Genomic DNA, 18350 nt, shown 5'->3' with positions numbered 1-18350 from the left:
CCAGGAAGTCATGGGTTGTAAGAAAATGCATTATATTCATTGGATAGTTAGAGACAGTAGATGAAGATTTCCAATCAGAAGCACAGAGGCCACCAAATAGCACAATTCTGGGATGACACTATAGAATGGACAAACAGCTTCTTGGAAGCCACGTGGTACATTTTCAGCTCACCTCTCACATGCCTGCATCAGTCACATGGTGAATCAGGTTCTTTGACCTGAGGGTATCTGACTTAGTAAAGTCACTGTGCCTGCAATGTCCCCCAGTGCTTAGAATCACATCCCCAACCCCATTCTGTCTTCCCAAATAAGCGCTGTTGGTTTGTGAGCCGTTGCAGACTCCTGGGTTGTGACAGCGGTTAAAGATGGCAGGGAAACAGAAACTACAGCCATTCTCAGAAACTGTGATAGCCATACAAATCTCAGTCTGCACCCGAGAGGGAAAGAGGCATGATATTTCAGAGGTTTTCTGTCATTCAAAGAATACTTTGTGATCTTACCTAGGAAAAAACCCAGAAGGGCCACGTTCTAGTTATCCAGGACTGCTTGCCTGGTGGATTGGGTCTGGAGGGACTTCACAGCAAGGTGAGCCAGTGCTTAGGTAATGGGTGTGCTCTATCATGGCTCCAGTGTGCCCCAGGCTGGCTGCCATCAAGCTCCCGTAGTCGGCCTGGGGACCAGGCAGGTGAAGCAGCATTTACTTCTGGTTTGAAGGAAGGAACTCAAACAATGCTTTAACTGATTTCGCAAGTCGAGTCTCAATCCATCAGGTCAAGGAGTTAGAATCAAATATGAATTTGATTGGCTTAAATGGTCTGTTTTATCCCATAGTGATTATTAAGCACCAACCATATATAAAGCACTGAGATATACAATCATTCATGACTTCATAGAATTATTTTTTCTTTTTTTTTGGTTTTTCGAGACAGGGTTCCTCTGTGTAGCTTTGCGCCTTTCCTGGATCTCACTTTGTAGACTAGTCTGGCCTCGAACTCACAGAGATCTGCCTGCCTCTGCCTCCCGAGTGCTGGGATTAAAGGTGTGAGCCACCACCGCCCGGCGACTTCATAGAATTTTTAAATCTAAATGAGATATTCAAAATAACAATATGGCCAAGATCTAAATTATTGGAGGGAGATAGTAGTAAAGAACTGTGATGAACTATAAAGAGGGATAGATATATTTGATGAGATCATTTAAAAGACTTTTGTGGAAGTTATCACTGTAGAGACAATTCTGAGAAGTAGAGACTTGGGGGCGGGGCGGGCGGGCAGGGGGGTGGGGGCGCGCAGGGAGAGCATCCCTGGCAGAGAGAATAGTAGAAATATTCTGGGTCACTTTGTGTCCCCTTTAACTGTGCCAAATGAGGGAGCCCATAGCATGCTGTTTTTACCTTTAGCTGACCACTAATTTTTTTTGGGGGGAGGGGCATTATTCTTAACTTAGCAAACTGTGGCAGGAGTTCAACCCAAGGCAAAACATTACATTTTAGGCTAAAGTTTGGAGCTTTCATAGTGTATCATCTGATGATGGGCTGGGGTTACAGCTTTGCATTTGAGCTCTGGTTTTATTGACTTAAAAGATCCCAGCAACACTTAAAATACTCCAGGAGTCACTCACTGGGTTCTGGAACATGTAAAATCCTCCGTGCCCTGTCTCTGCCACGATGTATAAAGAAGAAGCATCGGGATGTAGGACGAGTCCTACTGGCCCGTCCAGGGTCCCCGCCTAATGCCTATGACGCGCTGGTGCAGGTGACATGTTCTCTAAGGTGTGGATAGGCAGTTAATTTCTGGAGAGTAGGAGGTGTGGGTTCGCCTTTTGTTTGTTTTACAGCGGGGCATTATCTGAATGATACTCATTCTCTTCTGCAGTGTGGACTTCGCGCAACAGGCGGCAGCTAGCCATCATTTTACAATAAGCACGAGTCACTGAAAGGCACCCCGAGCTCGTGCCTTGTTTCTGAAGACGTTTTGGTTGAGAAGAGCTTCTCGGTTAAGGATTTACTGACAGGAAAAACAAACCCACTGGGAAGAGAAGGGCTGTGGGTCTCTTGCCCCAGGCCCTAGGAAGCTATGCCGTGAAAAGGCTCCCGACCCATTGGCACACAGCAAGTTGGACGGGACACCACGTCTTCTCCTGAGGCCTGAAGAGACAGGAATTTTCTTGTTCAGGGTGTCTGAAGGATGGCTTCCCAGTTTCATCAGCTTCGGATCCTGGTGTGGAAGAATTGGCTAGGTGTCAAAAGGCAGCCGGTGAGGATTTTTTTTGTGTGTGTTGTTGTGGTGGTGGTGGTGATTTTGTTTAAAGTGGGAGTGCGGGGGACACGGAGCAATACTCCAGGAACCCTAAAATGTGATGCTAATGAGAGGTAGATGAAGAAGAGCTTTAAGGCATTTTTTTTCAAAGCAGGAATAAGATACTTAGAACGCTTGCCTCCATCCGTCTTTCGGCTAATGGGGCGAGTCTTAACATGCCCCCAAAGCAGCCTTTTGATTTGAGTAAATTAAGGGAGTAAATCAGGACAATCCTAGGGCAAAGCAAAGGCTGTACCTTGTTACTGGATGGACTGGAACTGGCCTGGTGTGGAGGCGCTTTCAGAATTTTTCTCAATGACATTAGAAACGCGGTGGGAATTTCTAATGGGATGAATGAAAGCACCATTTGAACGCAGTTGAGACGGGAAGAAATTTTGCAGAAAGCTAAAAGTGATATGAACTTGGTGGAAAAGTAAAATATTAGGTTGAAGGCTGCTAGAATGGAAAAGCTTCCAGAGGAATTCAAGTATCTAAAAATCATTTACTGGAAGTGAAGTTATATGGGCTGGCTTGTTTGTGTATGTATGTATGTATGTGTTATATATACATGCATATATATATATGCACATATGTATATATTCTTTTAAGAATATCACTGAGTCACTTTGCTATTCTTTCACATCTGTTTTTGTGCTCTTACATTAATATTTGCTTTTTAAATTTCAAAGCCAGCTGTTCAGAACGTCATCAGATAGAGTCTGGAAGGTGGAGGCAGGAACAAGTTTCTGTGAATTATTTATTCAAAAGAATGCATGAGAACTAGGGGAATCCCTTCACTTTAGAGCAGTCACTTCAGCCTCAGTTGAGCAATGCAGATATGCAAATAAAATGCATCATAAAACCCAATGTTTTATCCAGGTGCCTTATCTCATTCTATACTGGCTTGCTAAGCCTGAAATCCCGGCATCCTAATGTATGTATCAAAAGAAAGAATTAGTTAGATGGCTACATACCTTAGTGGATTTGATAGGCAGGGCTTTAAATCATAAAGTGTCACATGATTGTGTGGGTATGATAGACATAGAAGGATAAAGTCACTAACTTTTTTTTGTTCCTTTGTTAACTGTAAAAACAGTGCAGAAAAAAAATTTCTCCATACTTTCCACGTGGGTGATTTTGGGTATCATTCAGCAGGGTAACTCACTCAGTCCTGGGCATGGGGATGTCCCAAGCATGAGTTGGGACTCCTCCCATAATGACACGGCATCTAACACCTGAACACTTTTTTTTCTCTCATTTATAAAATGGGCACAAGGGTTGCCAGATATATCCTATAGTGTGGAAAGATATAAATGTGGACAGAGATACCCAACTGCTTTCTTTTTTTTTTTTTTTTTTTTTTTTTTTTTTTGGTTTTTCGAGACAGGGTTTCTCTGTGTAGCTTTGCGCCTTTTCCTGGAACTCACTTGGTAGCCCAGGCTGGCCTTAAACTCACAGAGATCCGCCTGGCTCTGCCTCCCGAGTCCTGGGATTAAAGGCGTGCACCACCACCGCCCGGCCCCAACTGCTTTCTAATGAGTATAAGTTACTGAGGATTGTTGAGTAATATGGATGTCTTGTTTTATTCAAATTAACGATGAAAGGAAATCCATGGGAACAGAGTATGGACGAGAAGACATTTACATAAAGTGTGGAGATGATGTGGAGAAAATTCAATAGTTAGAAACAAAAGCCAAAGAGGAAGTAAAAGCTGGTATACTGTTGATAAAATCAATGCTAAGGCGGCATGTTTCCTTACAGCTTCTAAAATCTTAATCATTAATGCCCAGCTCCCCAAAACACACACCAAGATTTCTAGTGAATAGTCTTTTCCTTAATCAAACCTTTAAAATGTAAATATCTTTATCATAATCCTGAAAATGGTATTCCAAAACTGGACTTTTATACTCAAGAAAATTCAAATGAAGGTGTGTGATATTGGAAATGAATTGTCCTTACTGAATGTCAAAGGAAATGCCAGACTTGCCGCCATGTCAACCCTCCTTAATTTTTAAATGAGGCTTCATCACAAAGCAAGATGGTGGGAAGGAAAGCTTTCAAAGGAAGGTAATGGAGTGCATGAATGTAGAAGCATCGGTACGTGAAGGGAAAGGAAAGACATACAAAATATTAAGGTAGACTGAACACTAGTGAGGAATACAAATGCATATATCACAGGCGGCGGTGGCACACGCCTTTGATCCCAGCACTCACTTGGGAGGCAGAGCCAGGCGGATCTCTGTGAGTTCGAGGCCAGCCTGGTCTACAGAGAGAGATCCAGGACAGGCACCAAAACTACACAGAGAATCCCTGTCTCGAAAAACCAAAAAAAACAAAAACAAAAACAAAAACAAAAAACAAAACAAAAACCACCCCCCCTCCAAAACAAAACAGAACCATAACAACAAATGCGTATACCCGGGTAGAAAACGGCACAAGAAGCACAGACAACTATATGGTTTGAGAAGTAGCGTGAGAATAGGATATAACCTAAATATTCAGTGGAGTTATAATTTTGTGGGTCAACCTCTCTTAAAACTGCACTTGAAATAAATTCTCCTCTTACTTAGAAAGCCAAAGATGAGAATTTAAAAATATGTAGGGTTATGTAACTGACAATTTTCCAGAGTTTCATAGAGTTCAAGGGACTAATGCAAGGTCATATCATGAATTCAAGGCTCAAAGTCAGAGTTCCCCCGTGAGGAATCTGCTGTGTAACTATTTCTTTGTTTCCTTATCCCATTTTCTCTGATCTTTGCTCGGAGTTCAGTCCACCAAAGAGGAGGTCGTATCTACCATGTAGGCCATAGCTGTTGCTATTTACTTAAAAGAATTTTGGTAATATAATTCTCAGTTATGTGGGGCAAATGTATTGTACAAGAAGAGAAAACTGTATGAAGTGCCCCCAGAAATGGTAGGGAATAGAAAAAAAATCAGTTTAGATGCAGTTGCTACCCTGCTGAGCTTGCAATTAAAAAATAACAAGGAAATGAAGATAGGTTCCAGGAGAGATGCACACCAGCAGGAAGGCTCACCCAACGAGAGACTACTTAATGACAGGAAACAGGCACCGGACAGTGGAGGGCTGTGGGCTGAGAGATGGTTAGATAGGCTAAAGGTTTATCTCTTGTGAAGATCGGTCCTAAACAGGGCCTTCAAGTCTTGTCAGAGTGGATTCTATTTCAAACTTCTGACCTGAAAATTAATGCCAATTGATTAGTTTCTGTTCGAAGTGCTTCTCTAGGGAATCATACCTAAGCTCAGTTGATGACAGAAGTAGCTTCTGTGGACATTCCCACATTTGCCTCGATGACATTTTGAATCAAGGTTGACCCTTCCTGCCGGAATCTCTGCCCTTTTTGTTCATTTTCCCTTCAGGGTGACGAGAGGAAGAAAGGGGAAACCTTAACACAGGTTGGTCTGTGAATTAAAATAACTTTTAGATTAGAATCCATTGGCATTAAGTTGTGTCTCAGAATCTATTCTACATCAGTTTAATATAAAGTAGGTCCTGTATGGTTCACTCTGCTAGGCGAGCGAATGTTCTGGTCCTTTCACTGCATGAAGATGGGGACCACTGACTCCCTTCATTCCTTTTCATTGCTCAAAAATTGTCTTCTCGTTTGTTAATTATGGAACTTAATACACAGCAGATATGCATGTTTAAATTCTGTCAATAAAGTAAAGCAAATGAGATCAAGTTGCTTTAGAAATTGGAGCAGTTAGAGATAAGTTTGCTTAATGTCCAACAATAATGTGTTGTTTTACACTATGACATACATGTAAGAAAACACCATCACGATACCCATTACTTTGTACACTAGCTTTAAATATTAATTTTAAATAACTTTCATTACCAACTTGACAAAGTATGTTGTTTCTACCTACATCACAGGACAATCACCAATCCTCTGAAATGCACTGTACTCAGTAAGGATAGAGTCCAGAAATATGACTTACCAATAGTTTTTATCTGAGTTATTTATATGGATAGCAGCATTGACTATTAGAAAGCCCAGCTCACTAAGGTGTCCATGGCATCTTTAATGCCTTATTTTGGAGGTAGAACTAAGGTTTATTCCAGATTTGAGACACAGAGCTCTTATTTTGAACGGAAATCTCAGGATCCTCTCTTGTTTCCAGTAACAGTCATTCTTGTCTTCCAGGGAAATGCAAAATTAAGGGGCTAGAGGAAGGAAGAGGCAATGTATTTTATGTTATGGAAGGTTGGACAATTTTTATTTTCAAGTTTGTAGTAAAAAGTTATGATTCTAGATTACAGGAAGACCTTTAAATGACTTTCAATGCTCCCTAGCTTTGAAATAATAAAAACTCTTTTATTAGTCTCAAGGATGAACTAATAAAAATATAATATTCAGATCAAAGTGAGCCAGAGTTCTGTTCTGTGATGTTTAATCTATATAGCTTAGTGGCTAATTGCACCTGTACTGAAACCAGATCCTAGATGTTCAAAACATCAGCTCTATGGCTTCCTGGCTTATGGAAAGGCTTAGTTAGTCTTCTTAGGTTTTCCCATCTGCAAGAGGAAATGAACTTGTTATGCTAAGTGAGATACACAAGTTAAGTGTATAATAGCTAGCATATGCGTGTTCTAGGCAGTCAGTCCATATTAGCTGTATTATCCTTCAGAATCCTATAAGAAATGCTGACACTAATTAGAAATAGACATCCTGACTACAATACTTCATTCTGGGAAATATCTATATCTATATCTATATAATTATTAATTTATTTGTATAGATGTGTGTGTATGCACAAAAGTACAAGCTGTCAGAGGACAGCTTGCAAGGGTCAGTTCTTTCTTCCCATCTTGTAGGTTTCGGGAACCAGACTCAGGTTTGCCAAGCATGGTGGCAAGGCCTCTATCCGCTGAGCCACCTTGAAAGTTCAGGGCAGGATGTGTTGAAACAAGGCTCAGCAGAGAATTGTGGAAGATACCCTGAGAGCGAAGAGGTCTCTCCTCTCTTCAGATACTTGCAGAATTCTCAAGTGCCGACAGGCCAAACTACAGTACGTGAATGGCGAGCAAAGGAAGGAAGGAAGAATTTAACATTAATATAAGCAAAAGTGAAGGGCAAAATGTGTTGTCCAATAATGTAGTCTCACAGGGCAGTGGACTTACTGTCACTGGAAGTGTTCAGATTGAGGCTGAACAGCCACAAGGCAGAGATGTTCTCTCTAACCTTTTTTTAAAATTATTTATTTATTTTTACATCCCAGTTACAGTTTCCCCTCCTTCCTCTCCTCCCAGTCCCTCCCCTGACTCCCTCTCTGTTCACCCTGCACCCACCTCAATCCACTCCTCCTCCATTTCTGTTTAGGAAAGGGCAGGTCTCCCATGAGTATCAACAAAACATGGCGTATCAAGTTGCAGTAAGACTAAGCACCTTCCCATGTATTAAGACTGGGCAAGGCAACCCAGTATGAGGGGTAGGGTCCCAAAAGCCAGTAAAAGAGTCGGAGACAGCCCCTGTTCCCACTGTTAGGAATCCTACAAGAGGATCAAGCTACACAACTGTAACATATATGCAGAGGGCCTAGGTCAGTCCCATGCAGGCTCCCTGTTTGACGGTTCAGTCTCTGTGAGCCCCTGTGAGCCCAGGTTCTGTGGGTTTTCTGGTGGTGTCCTTGACCCCTCTCCTACAATCCTTTCTACCCTCTTCTGCAGGGTTCCCTGAACTCTGCCTAATGTTTGGCTGCGGGTCTGCATGTTTCCATCAGTTGCTGGATGAAGCTTCTGATGACCATTGGGTTAGGCACCAATCCCAGCACATCCCATAGGCAGGACAGACTGTAGGTCAAAGGTTCTGTGGCTGGGTTGGTTTCCCACTCCCTACACTTGAAGTCTTGCCTGGTCACAGGAGATGGCCCGTTTGAGCTATGAGTCATTTTGTGTGTTCCTGGGATAGTCTTTCCTCTTTCCCATCTGTGAACATTATCCAAATGTTTCCTCTGCTTGAAAGAGTTCTGCCTTTTTCTCTCTCTCTGTCTAATGCCCATGTCTTTTCTTCTGCCCGACCCTTTTTCATCTTGGAGTTTTTTCAGTTATCTTTCCTTGAATTATCTTCCTTTCACACCCTTTCCTTCCTACACCATAGCATTGTCCGTGGCCTTCACGTGGTATTTGTTTTTTAAGTTTCCTCTCCTGAAAAGACTGAAAATTCTAATTATTTATCCTTGTGACATGGCCTACAGTAGGTGCTCAACAAATTTGTTATACTAAGGAACGCACAAAAATTTTGTAAATGATACTGTTTTGTATGTTCTATTCCAAGATTCATTAAGAGTCTTCAAGACTATGGTGAAATGGAATAGACTGCCATGCTAGGCATTCTGCTTTTATTTAGGCAAAATATCGCTAACTAAACTTAGTACTGGTACCCAGTGCTATCCGTTTATGACTTAACCAACTTCAAATCACTGTAGTACAAGAGTTAATACAAGTGGAAGGACAAGGCAACAATGTGACTATGTGAAAGACAGGAAGAATAAAATATGAGGGATGGCACAGTTATTATGAAACAGAGACCACACGCTTTACTTTCAGGCGTTTGAACCCCATTACCAACAGTCTATGTGCAGTGAATACAACCATTCTGTGAGTCTAATTTAGCCCATCCACCCCCAGTTACTCTCTGCTCTAGGGCAAATATGTCTAGGTGATATTTTAAAGTCACTTTCTCAAGTTTTGAAATAGGTATTAAAATCTAACAATTTTTTAAAAACTTACCCATGAGTAAAACAATTAGAAGATAGTAACAATGTTAAGCACAAATAGAACCAGATCGACTAGCAGGAATTAGAATGAACAATTCCATGCAGGCACCCCAGCTGTCAGTCCAGAGTCCGTGAGCTCCCACTAGGCCTTCTGAATGTGAGGGACACTTGTGTGGCTTGATCTGTTTGTGAGGCCCCTGGCAATGGGACCAGGATTTATCCTAGGTATGTGAACTTTTTAGAGCCCGTTCCCTATGGTGGGATGCCTTGCTCCAACTCTATGTAGCAGGGAGGGGCTTGGTCCTGCCCCAACTTGGTATGCCAGCCTGTGTGGACTACCCAAAAGAGGCCTTACCCGCTGTAAGGAGTGGATGGGGGGGGGGGGGGGAGCAGAAGAAGGGGGGAGAGTGGGAACTGTGGTTGGTATGTAAAATTAAAAAAAAAATAAAAAAAGGTAAAAGAAAACTATATATTAAAAAAAAATGAACAATTCTGACGAGGTGGTGGAGTCAAGAATGTTGAGATAATAAGTTTCTTCTTTTTTTTTTTTCCCCAAGAAAACCAGTTTTGTGAGGTTTCTCAAAGATTTGAAACAATAGTTTTTACGTATGTGCATGTGACTGGGTAACTGATTCTAGTTGCTAGGTACTACAAATCAACTCTCAGTGGAAATTTTGGGGTGAGTTTACATTGGATCGACGTCATTTTGTGTGCGATGACTTTGCTGAGTGTAGTCAATGGGAATGACGTCTAGTATAGTCATTAACTCCAACTGGAAGGTGAATGTGATCAAATTACATCACGAGACACACGTGAAAATGTCATACTGAAATCCATTGTTTTGTTCACCAACTAAAAGCTAATTAAAAGCAAAGCACACAAAACCAAACATCATGGTGTTAGATGTAGTTCAGTGGTAGAATACTGGTTTAGTTTGTGTTGATCGGTGAAAAATGAAACAGATGCACCTCGCTCTCACATTCACAGCTTTATATAAACGACACTCAACACCCTCACTCAACACCCCCACCTCCTTTCCACTCTCCTACCCTTCCCCCCATCCTAGTCACTTTCTCCCCACTTCATCTGAATGGTCTAACGACTGATCATTGCCCCATGGAGGGGAGTCCAGGTTCCCATGGCAGTCCATTAAGAGAGCTTGCAGCTGTGCACATACATTGGAAGAGGCTGTCCAAATGGGCTCTGCTGATGAACCTGCTCTTCAAACACCATCCTCATAAGGTGTTGTTCCTGGGTCATGCCGGTCCCTCTGCTTCTATTGTTTGCTGTGCAAAGCAAGCATACATTTGCCTAGTCCATGAACGGACTTTCCATGTTGTAGTCAAATTTATCTCAAAGCCAGAAAGTATCCTCCAAGTTTAACAACTTTGTGACTGGGTAGATAGAATTTCTGCCTGTGAAGCTTCTTTTTTTGCTATCTCTTTTCCTATCAGTTCATCTGTATGTTTGCATTGTCAGCTTGGATCTGGACTTTTTTGAGAAGAGATAGACCTTTAAAATAATTTCTAGACTGTTAATTTTGAAATCATTTCAAATTAAAAGAAAAGTCATCAGGACCCACAACTGTTTGAGGCTAGTTCCTATACATAAATGTAAAGCATCATCAGATTCTTAGGTACTTTGTTTTTATTTCCATATGTTCTTAGATTCTTTTTTCTCTGCATAAATGTAAAATGTCATCAGATTCTTAGACTCAAGCATTGCCGGTTGTTGGAACTGTGTCTTTTAGAGCTCAGGATCCTGTTCAGCTGCATGCAGTTTTCACATCTCCCATCTCCTTCATTCTGAACCTGTTTCTCAGCCTGCCTTTGCCCTCCATGACCCTGATCCTTCTGAACCCTCAGGATGAGGGTTTTTTTTTTTCCCATTGGTCATTTCCTCAGTTTTACTGCAGTTCATTGGGCAAGAAACTCAAGAATGCTGCTCTCTCTTCTGCCACTGCATTTTATTGGTCGTGCACGATGCCAGCTTCCCCCTTGTGGGAAAATGTGCACACGCATTCCGTTTCTTACCAAGCATTCTATTTATTTGTCTGCTCACTTGTGTGTTCATTTGTATCTGTAGACTTGGTGACCTCTAGATATTTTGTTATCACACCGAATTTTACTGTTTAAGTTTGGCCATAGGATCAGATTTGAAGTTTGAACTCTCATGGGCTGGTACTTGTGTCCTTGGTATGCTCATTATTTGGCAGTCTCTGAACACTATAACTATTACATTTTTTTCTATCTACCTATATCTATTTAATGACTGTTGATTGGTGAATAGATCTCTCTTTATCTTTATTTTCTAACTATGTCCAGGCCTGGAAATAGTGATAGTCCCACTAGCAATGATCACTGATAGCTCCCAGTGTCAACTGGAAGAAGCTAAGATTTCTTGGAAAAATTAATGCTTGGAAAAAAATCAGGACTGAGACAATGATACAAGAATGAGGCAGGAAGAGCTTTGGAATCATAAAGTAGAAAAGCAGGAGATGAGCTATACATATTTATACCTATCATTTTGTGCTCTTTTTTTTTTTTTTTTTTGACAGTGTCTTATTATATAGCCTGAAACTTGCTATGTAGACCAGACTGGCTTTGAACTCACAGAGATCTACCTGCCTCTGTCTCTCTAGTGCTGGCTATTAATGGATATGCCATCATGACTTTTTAAAATACATTTTGGAAGTGAGGAGTGTCTTAGCTTGATTCTCTGCTGCTGTAATAAACCACTGAGATCAAAATCAACCTTGGGGAGGAAAAGGTTTATTTCAGCTTATGGAACTACAGTTCACAATTAAGTGAACTGTGAAGCCAAGTGAAGCCAAGGCAAGAACTCAAGGCAGGAGACTGAAGCAGAAACCATGGAGGAATGCTCCTTAGTGGCTTGTTCTCAGGCCCACCTGCCTAGGAAGGGTGCCGCCCATGGTGGGATGGGTCCTCCTATGTCGGTTTGCGACCAAGGAAATGTCTCCACAGACATGCCCACAGGCCTGTCTGATGGAAGCAGTTTTCCAGTTGCGGTTGGTTCCCTCTTCTCAGGTGTGCCAAGTTGACCACCAGGATTAGTCATCCTAAGTTTATACTCATGTTGATAATTCTGACCCATGGCTACCAAATTCACCCTAGCTTCTTTCTTTCCCATGCTTGCAAGAGCATTTGGAGTCCCCCTAGTGGGGAAAATTTGATCGGTTTCACCGGAGGAAACCAGTCACTTGCTGCTGCCTCCCTCTTCTTTCCCTGCGCTGTGTTCTTCAGCCCACTGGAGCTCTGGCGTCCCACACTGGCCCATCTTAACACTGGGGTCCTCACCAACCATTTCTCTCACCTGGCCGCTGGGACCTCTTCCGTCCTGGTGCAGATGGGCTTTTTAAAGAGGAGTGAATTGTTCAGGAATGAACGGAGAGAGAAGTCACAGGACAGGGCATTTCAGATAGAAAACAAGCCCCGAATGATTTGGAGAACACAAATATCGTTTCCCGCCAAGGAATTGGCACCCTAGTGTGCATATGCCTTTAAGGGTCGAGAGCCCAGGGTGACGAGGTACTAATGAGTTACAGAGATAGACTGAGACAATTAAAATATCAACAGAATACACAACCTTTAGGAATGGCTTTCCTCGGGCTGCTAAGGAGCACCTGTGTCTATTAAGTGTAAAATCAATACATTAGCCTTTTGCCAAATAAACAGAAGCCACGGCTCATTGGTTCAGCATTTGGATCCTTGACACTGTTTTTGCTTTCTGGTGCTTATGATAATATTTAGCATGGAATGAAAGCAACTCCTCTGTTACGGAAATTTAAACTTTATTTCCTGCTTTTGTGATTAATTTGTCAACTTTAACATCCCCAAGACCACAGTACAGAGGACTTTGTATTTATCATCCCTCTGTGATGCAGCATGCAGTGATGTCCTCAAACATTCTGTGAACCAAAATCCCAGGAAAAGCTTGTGATAATAGATTTGTTCATAGGCTTTGTGATAGTTTCTTTGTTTTTTTGTTTTTTGTTTTTCTTACTGTAACAGAGCCTAAATTACCTTACATTTCTCTGACTTAGACTGTATTTTTGTCTGGATTTAAAATAGCTCTGAAATGAATTTCAAAATATGCCAAAACACCCTCGTGAAAATGAATCGTCCAATTAGATCAATCAAAAAGACAACTTTAAGAAATGCCAGAGTGTGTCCCTCATTTGGAGGTGGATGTCTGGAATAGTTTATCTCAGTTGCTGATCCTCATGAGGCTAGTGGAGAAACAAATAGATGTTTCTAAAAGCAACTAATGGATTCCTCACCTCGTATTCCAAAAGAACATTCTCTTTAAAAAGTAACTACAGACTCCCATACCAAATGGTTAAAACCACAATCATTCATTTTTTAAACTCAGTTCCCTGTAGTCCACATTTCAAATGAGTCATATAAAGTATAATAGGTATTTTGTATCCAGAATGTTTGAAAAACAGACTCCAATTTGTCAACTATTCAAGGACTAGGCAAGAATAACAAGGCAGGTTATAATTCTGTGGCACTAATATCTTTTTCCAATCTACTTTCTTCAATGATTTCTTCTTTAATCCTCAAAGTAGTGCAATAATTACATTAAAATTTTCTGCCCTGTATATTTTGAGATTCACACCCATGCTCACAACCTGTTTACCCACTGAGTGTGTGACTTGAACAAGTTCTGCTAGCATTTGGTAAGCAGAAGACATAAACTGTATCAGATTAAGAGTCCTTAGCGTCTCTGATGTCTTGATTATGTTTGGCAGTCTGGGCTAGTCCCTGGCTCCTCTAATAGTGATGTTTTAAAATTCAAAAAAATTGAATAAATAGGATTGTAAACAAAGCCAACTATGTCAAAATTGTTACTAAAGCATCAAAAGAGAATTTGTTAGATGATAAAATGCCTTCTTTTAATAATAGTATTAAATAAAAGGTCTAGTGGCAACTCCACAGCACCATCATTTTAACATGCCAATACGTAGAAATAGCATTTGGGGTGCCTGCAACAATCCTAATGTGATTTTTAAATATTCATGAGTTCTGATGCTGATAAAGTCACAAGCTTAATGGCATCTGCGTTCCTTGACTACATGTGTAATTATTGGAAATTTTAATGGCAAGTGACAGAAAATAAAAATGTAATGTTTTCTCATATTTAAGCTTTAAAATGCCCCTGAGATTCTATCCATCTGATCCCAAGGAGACTTTCCCAGAAAAACATTGTAAGACCTGATAAACAGTTCTTCACATCTGACGCCTGTCTGTGCAAAGTGTAGTCTGTGGACCATCAATACCACCTACCTGGGAGCCTTAGACATGCACACCCCCAGGACTCCCTTCAAATCTACCAAGTCCACATCTGAATGTTTTTGAGATCCCCAGGCAACTCAGTGTACACATCACTGTCTGAGAAGGGTCCCTTTACATTAAGCAGTTCCACCTGTCTGCATGCATCTCGGCTCCAATCAAACCAAACATCAGATGTCTCAGAGCTAAAAGAATGTCTTCAATCTTAAAAAAAACCTCACCCTTATACCCCAAGCCTACCTACCAGTGAGGAGAATCACACTCTTAGAATCTCAGCAGAGGTTTTAGTGAAGCTTCGGGTTGGGAGTTGTTGAGGGATCAGTAACTGGGGATCAATAAGCAACTGGCTTGGCGTTGTTTGGCAACACCAAAGAGCCATAGGGAGAAAATTGGAGACTTGCTCTGAAAAGTGGGGGAGAAATGATAGAAGGGTCTATGTTGAACTGAACTGAATATAAGCAAAGTTCGTGCCCCATGCTTTGCTTTGAGCACCCAACCCTTGGAACAGCACAGCTCACGTTTTTGTGAGAATGCGTTTTTTCACTGCTAAGGAGGCAGTATCATAGGCTTGAAAAACATTAGGCAGATAGTGAGTGAAATTTCTTTTCAGTCCTAAGGATTGAACCCATGGCCTGGTACAAATTAGATGAGCCCTTTTTTAGTTTTTCATTTTGAGATGGTCTCACTAGATTGTCCAAGATCAAATTGAACTCCCTCGGTGGCCCAGGCAGGATTTGAACGTGCATTCCTTTTGCTTTTGCCTTCTGAGCAGCCCGATTACAAACCTGGGCTGCCGGGACCAACCAGGACTTCTAAAATGTTTACTATTACGATTATTGTTATTATCAACATTATCTTTGTGTGTGTATGTGTATGATGTGTGCGGGGGAGTGCATATATCACAGCATGTGTGTGGAGGTCAGAGGGCAACTTCGTGGAGTCAGTTCTCTCCTTGCACCTTTCTATGTGTTCTGGACATGGAACTCAGGTTATTAGCCTCGCACGGCAAGCATCTTTACCCACTGAGGTTGGTCTATCTCCGCAGCCCCAGCTGTGTCTAAATTGGGTAGGGCAGCAGCTGTGACTGGGCCTGAAAGTGAAACTCTCTTAGAAGTTTCAGTGGCAGTATACATTCCTTGGGAGCCTATTTTACACCAGGTAGTGAAAATTAAGGAATGGATACAATACTGTCCTTACCATAAATGAGCTGCTGGTTTTTTCTGGGAACCAGGCAACCATGACAATAAATTAGGCTCTACAATGGAAGCATACAGGATGCTACTCATGGGTGGCAAAGAGCTACAGTTCACTCTCTGACTCAACTATCCATTTTGTGGCCCATTCATTCACTGCTTTGTTCAACAGTATTTATTGGGCCGTTACTCAAGGCTACACGCTAGCCTTTGTCGCTGAGTAGAGAATGCTGACTTTGGAAACTGTAAGATGTGTCCAAGGTGGAATTACGCTGTATTTCGTATGCCCTACTTGGGACACTGAGTCTTACCCAACAGACAAATGGGAAATACCAAAATGTTTTTTCTGGAAGTTACTGATGTTATTTGAGGTTTAAAATAATCACCCTTCAGACAGTCATGATTGGTGAGCAGACAGGGAACCTCAAGTGAACATTTGAAGACTAGATCTGAAAAAAAAACTCTTATGAAGTCATCTGCATTTATGAAATTCTCTCCTCCTTTTCCTGTGAATAATAAAGGTAGTAAAATTTCCAGCCTGTATTGGAATGTTATAGTTTGACAATCTTCTTGTATTCAGTAGGATTGTTTTGTTTTTTATATATATATATACAAATAATATATATTTATATATTTACTGTTAGTACGATAACATTTTTCTATTGTTGCTTTGCAGCTTTGGACACTTGTCTTGATCTTATGGCCAGTCATTATTTTCATAATTCTGGCTATTACCCGGACCAAATTTCCACCAACAGCAAAACCAACTTGTAAGTAAATAACTGATTGTTTCTCTAATGTTTGCGGTCTACTTAAAATTTATTTTAGCGCCGTGTCAATGCTCGATTCTAAGCTTTATTTTTTTTTAAATGGTATTTCCTCTTGGCAGTAGCTGCAAAAAAAATTTGTGTGGGTTTCCCTCCCAGTTCTTCAAATCAAAAAGTGGACTTTGTGGGGGGAAAAGAGACACAAGAAGCTAGGAGAAAAAGTGGTACAGACGGGTGATGGAGGAGAAATTGGTGGGGTGGGAACGGAGGGTGATAAAAACACATTATATACATGTTTGCAATTCTCCAGCAACAAAAATGTTGAACCTGAGCCAGATATGGTGGTACATGTTTATAATCCCAGGACTTGGAAGACTGAGACAGGAGAATTTTGAGTTAGATGTTAGCCCAGCCTTCACAGCAAGACATTATATCAAGGAAGGAAAAAAAAAACCCTGCAATTTTGTAGCTATATGGTTATCTAGAAAAATACGGAACACGTAGAGGACAACATGAACTCCATCTTCCTGTGCACATCACGAGTCTCGCCACTGCACGACAACACAAGGCGGCCACCGTAGGCTCCGTCATTCTTTACTCCCATAGTAGAAAACACAGACTCATGTTTGATCAACTGAACAAACAAAATCCGGGACTGCAAACACCTCTTCTGTTCCTCACTGATGAGAGCTGAGCAGTGTAAACATGTCGACGCATTTTGCTTGAAAGGAGGTTGTTTCCCAATTAGCGCTGCTTCTCTTCTGTGAAGTCACTGCCCAGTTATAAAGTGGGCAGACTGCCTGGCTCACTCCATTATTTCTCTTTGGATCTGACACAGAGACGCAAAAAGGACTCAGGAAGTCCTTAGCGTCAGAGGGGGAGCTTTGAGCCTCAGTTATTTGACCAGAGTTGCTTTTAGTGTATTGCTACTGTTGTTCATTTCTTTGGGGGATTAGTTTTCTTAGTTTGGGAGGAAAAGACTAGTCAGCTGTTTCAAAGCAGCCACCTCCTCAAAAGATCCTGATGAAACAACTCTACCAAACCAACTTCAAATAATTATGACAGTTGGTAGTGTACCAGAATATAATGCTGAATTCATTTTTGAAGAGTAACATGCTACTGACTTTGAAATAAGTACCGTGAGTTTTCAGTCACCTGGTCATGAGAAGTAGGATGAGAATCATGGGGAATCTGTTTCAGTCATGCACAGTAGGGTAATTCGGAAGATGTCAGCTCAGTTAGCACAAAGCATCTAAAGCCTTGGTGCAGAGTAAGCAATTCCTTACACCCTAATAGCACCATTTTTCTGAAGGACTTGTCCATTATGTAAAGTTGTCAATGAGAACTAATTAGGTTGTTATTAAAACAGAGTAATTTCATTTTTTTTCATTGTGTGTACATTAGGTCTTTGTAGCAGACTGGTGGTGTATTTAATGAAGTTTATGTGTCCTTTATATCTTCAGTATATAAAACTTAAGAAGGAAAACACGGACTATGACAATAATACAATCAGCACCGATTGACAATTGAGCTCGGATATTCTACCTTAAGATACAATGGATTGATTTATCCATAGTGGCAGTTTGCTAGCTCCTTTCAACCCATTTTCACCAATTTCTTATTTTAAAAGTTTTTTTTTCCAATTACCTAAAATTCTCTTGTGAAACGTTCAGGAAAGAAATGCAAGGTTTTGGAATGAATGGTTTTAAACCGACTGGCGCAATCTGATAGGAGTTGGAAATTCATGGAGGAAACCAGGCAGAGGCCTCAGCATCCCACTGAACTAAGTGAGAAACAGAAGAGTGAGCAATACCTCCAGGCCTGATCAGGAGGGTTCTGAAAGAAACAGAATTGGAAAAAAGAGACGAGAAACCATAGGAACAGGGAGCTGTTAGCACACGGTAGTAGTAATTGGATAGAAAGTGATCATGTCTGGAGGCGGAGAACAAAATTAGAGGAGAGTCCAAACACTGAGCGTGTGTTTGCTAGCCTCCTAGACCGCACAAGCCTTGTCCTAAAAGAAAAAAGAAATAGCTCTGA

At 41.2% G+C, this 18350-nt stretch overlaps 1 protein-coding gene across 2 annotated transcripts in view; it reads left to right on the top strand.

Annotated features, from left to right (window-relative positions):
• Positions 1–2186: 2186 nt before the first annotated feature.
• The window catches only part of Abca12 (ATP binding cassette subfamily A member 12), a 151887-nt gene continuing 135723 nt past the window's right edge, over positions 2187–18350 (top strand). For both annotated transcript variants that reach the window (XM_052749250.1, XM_052749248.1), the window contains exons 1-2: positions 2187–2255; positions 16220–16313. In XM_052749250.1, coding sequence (XP_052605210.1) covers positions 2187–2255; positions 16220–16313 — 163 coding nt within the window. The remainder of the gene's footprint in view (positions 2256–16219; positions 16314–18350) is intronic.

This window comes from Peromyscus californicus, unplaced genomic scaffold (assembly GCF_007827085.1).
Source record: "Peromyscus californicus insignis strain IS unplaced genomic scaffold, ASM782708v3 Scaffold_21__1_contigs__length_65335640, whole genome shotgun sequence".
In the NCBI taxonomy this organism is placed as follows: domain Eukaryota; kingdom Metazoa; phylum Chordata; class Mammalia; order Rodentia; family Cricetidae; genus Peromyscus; species Peromyscus californicus.
This window is presented reverse-complemented; position numbering and strand designations above follow the sequence as displayed.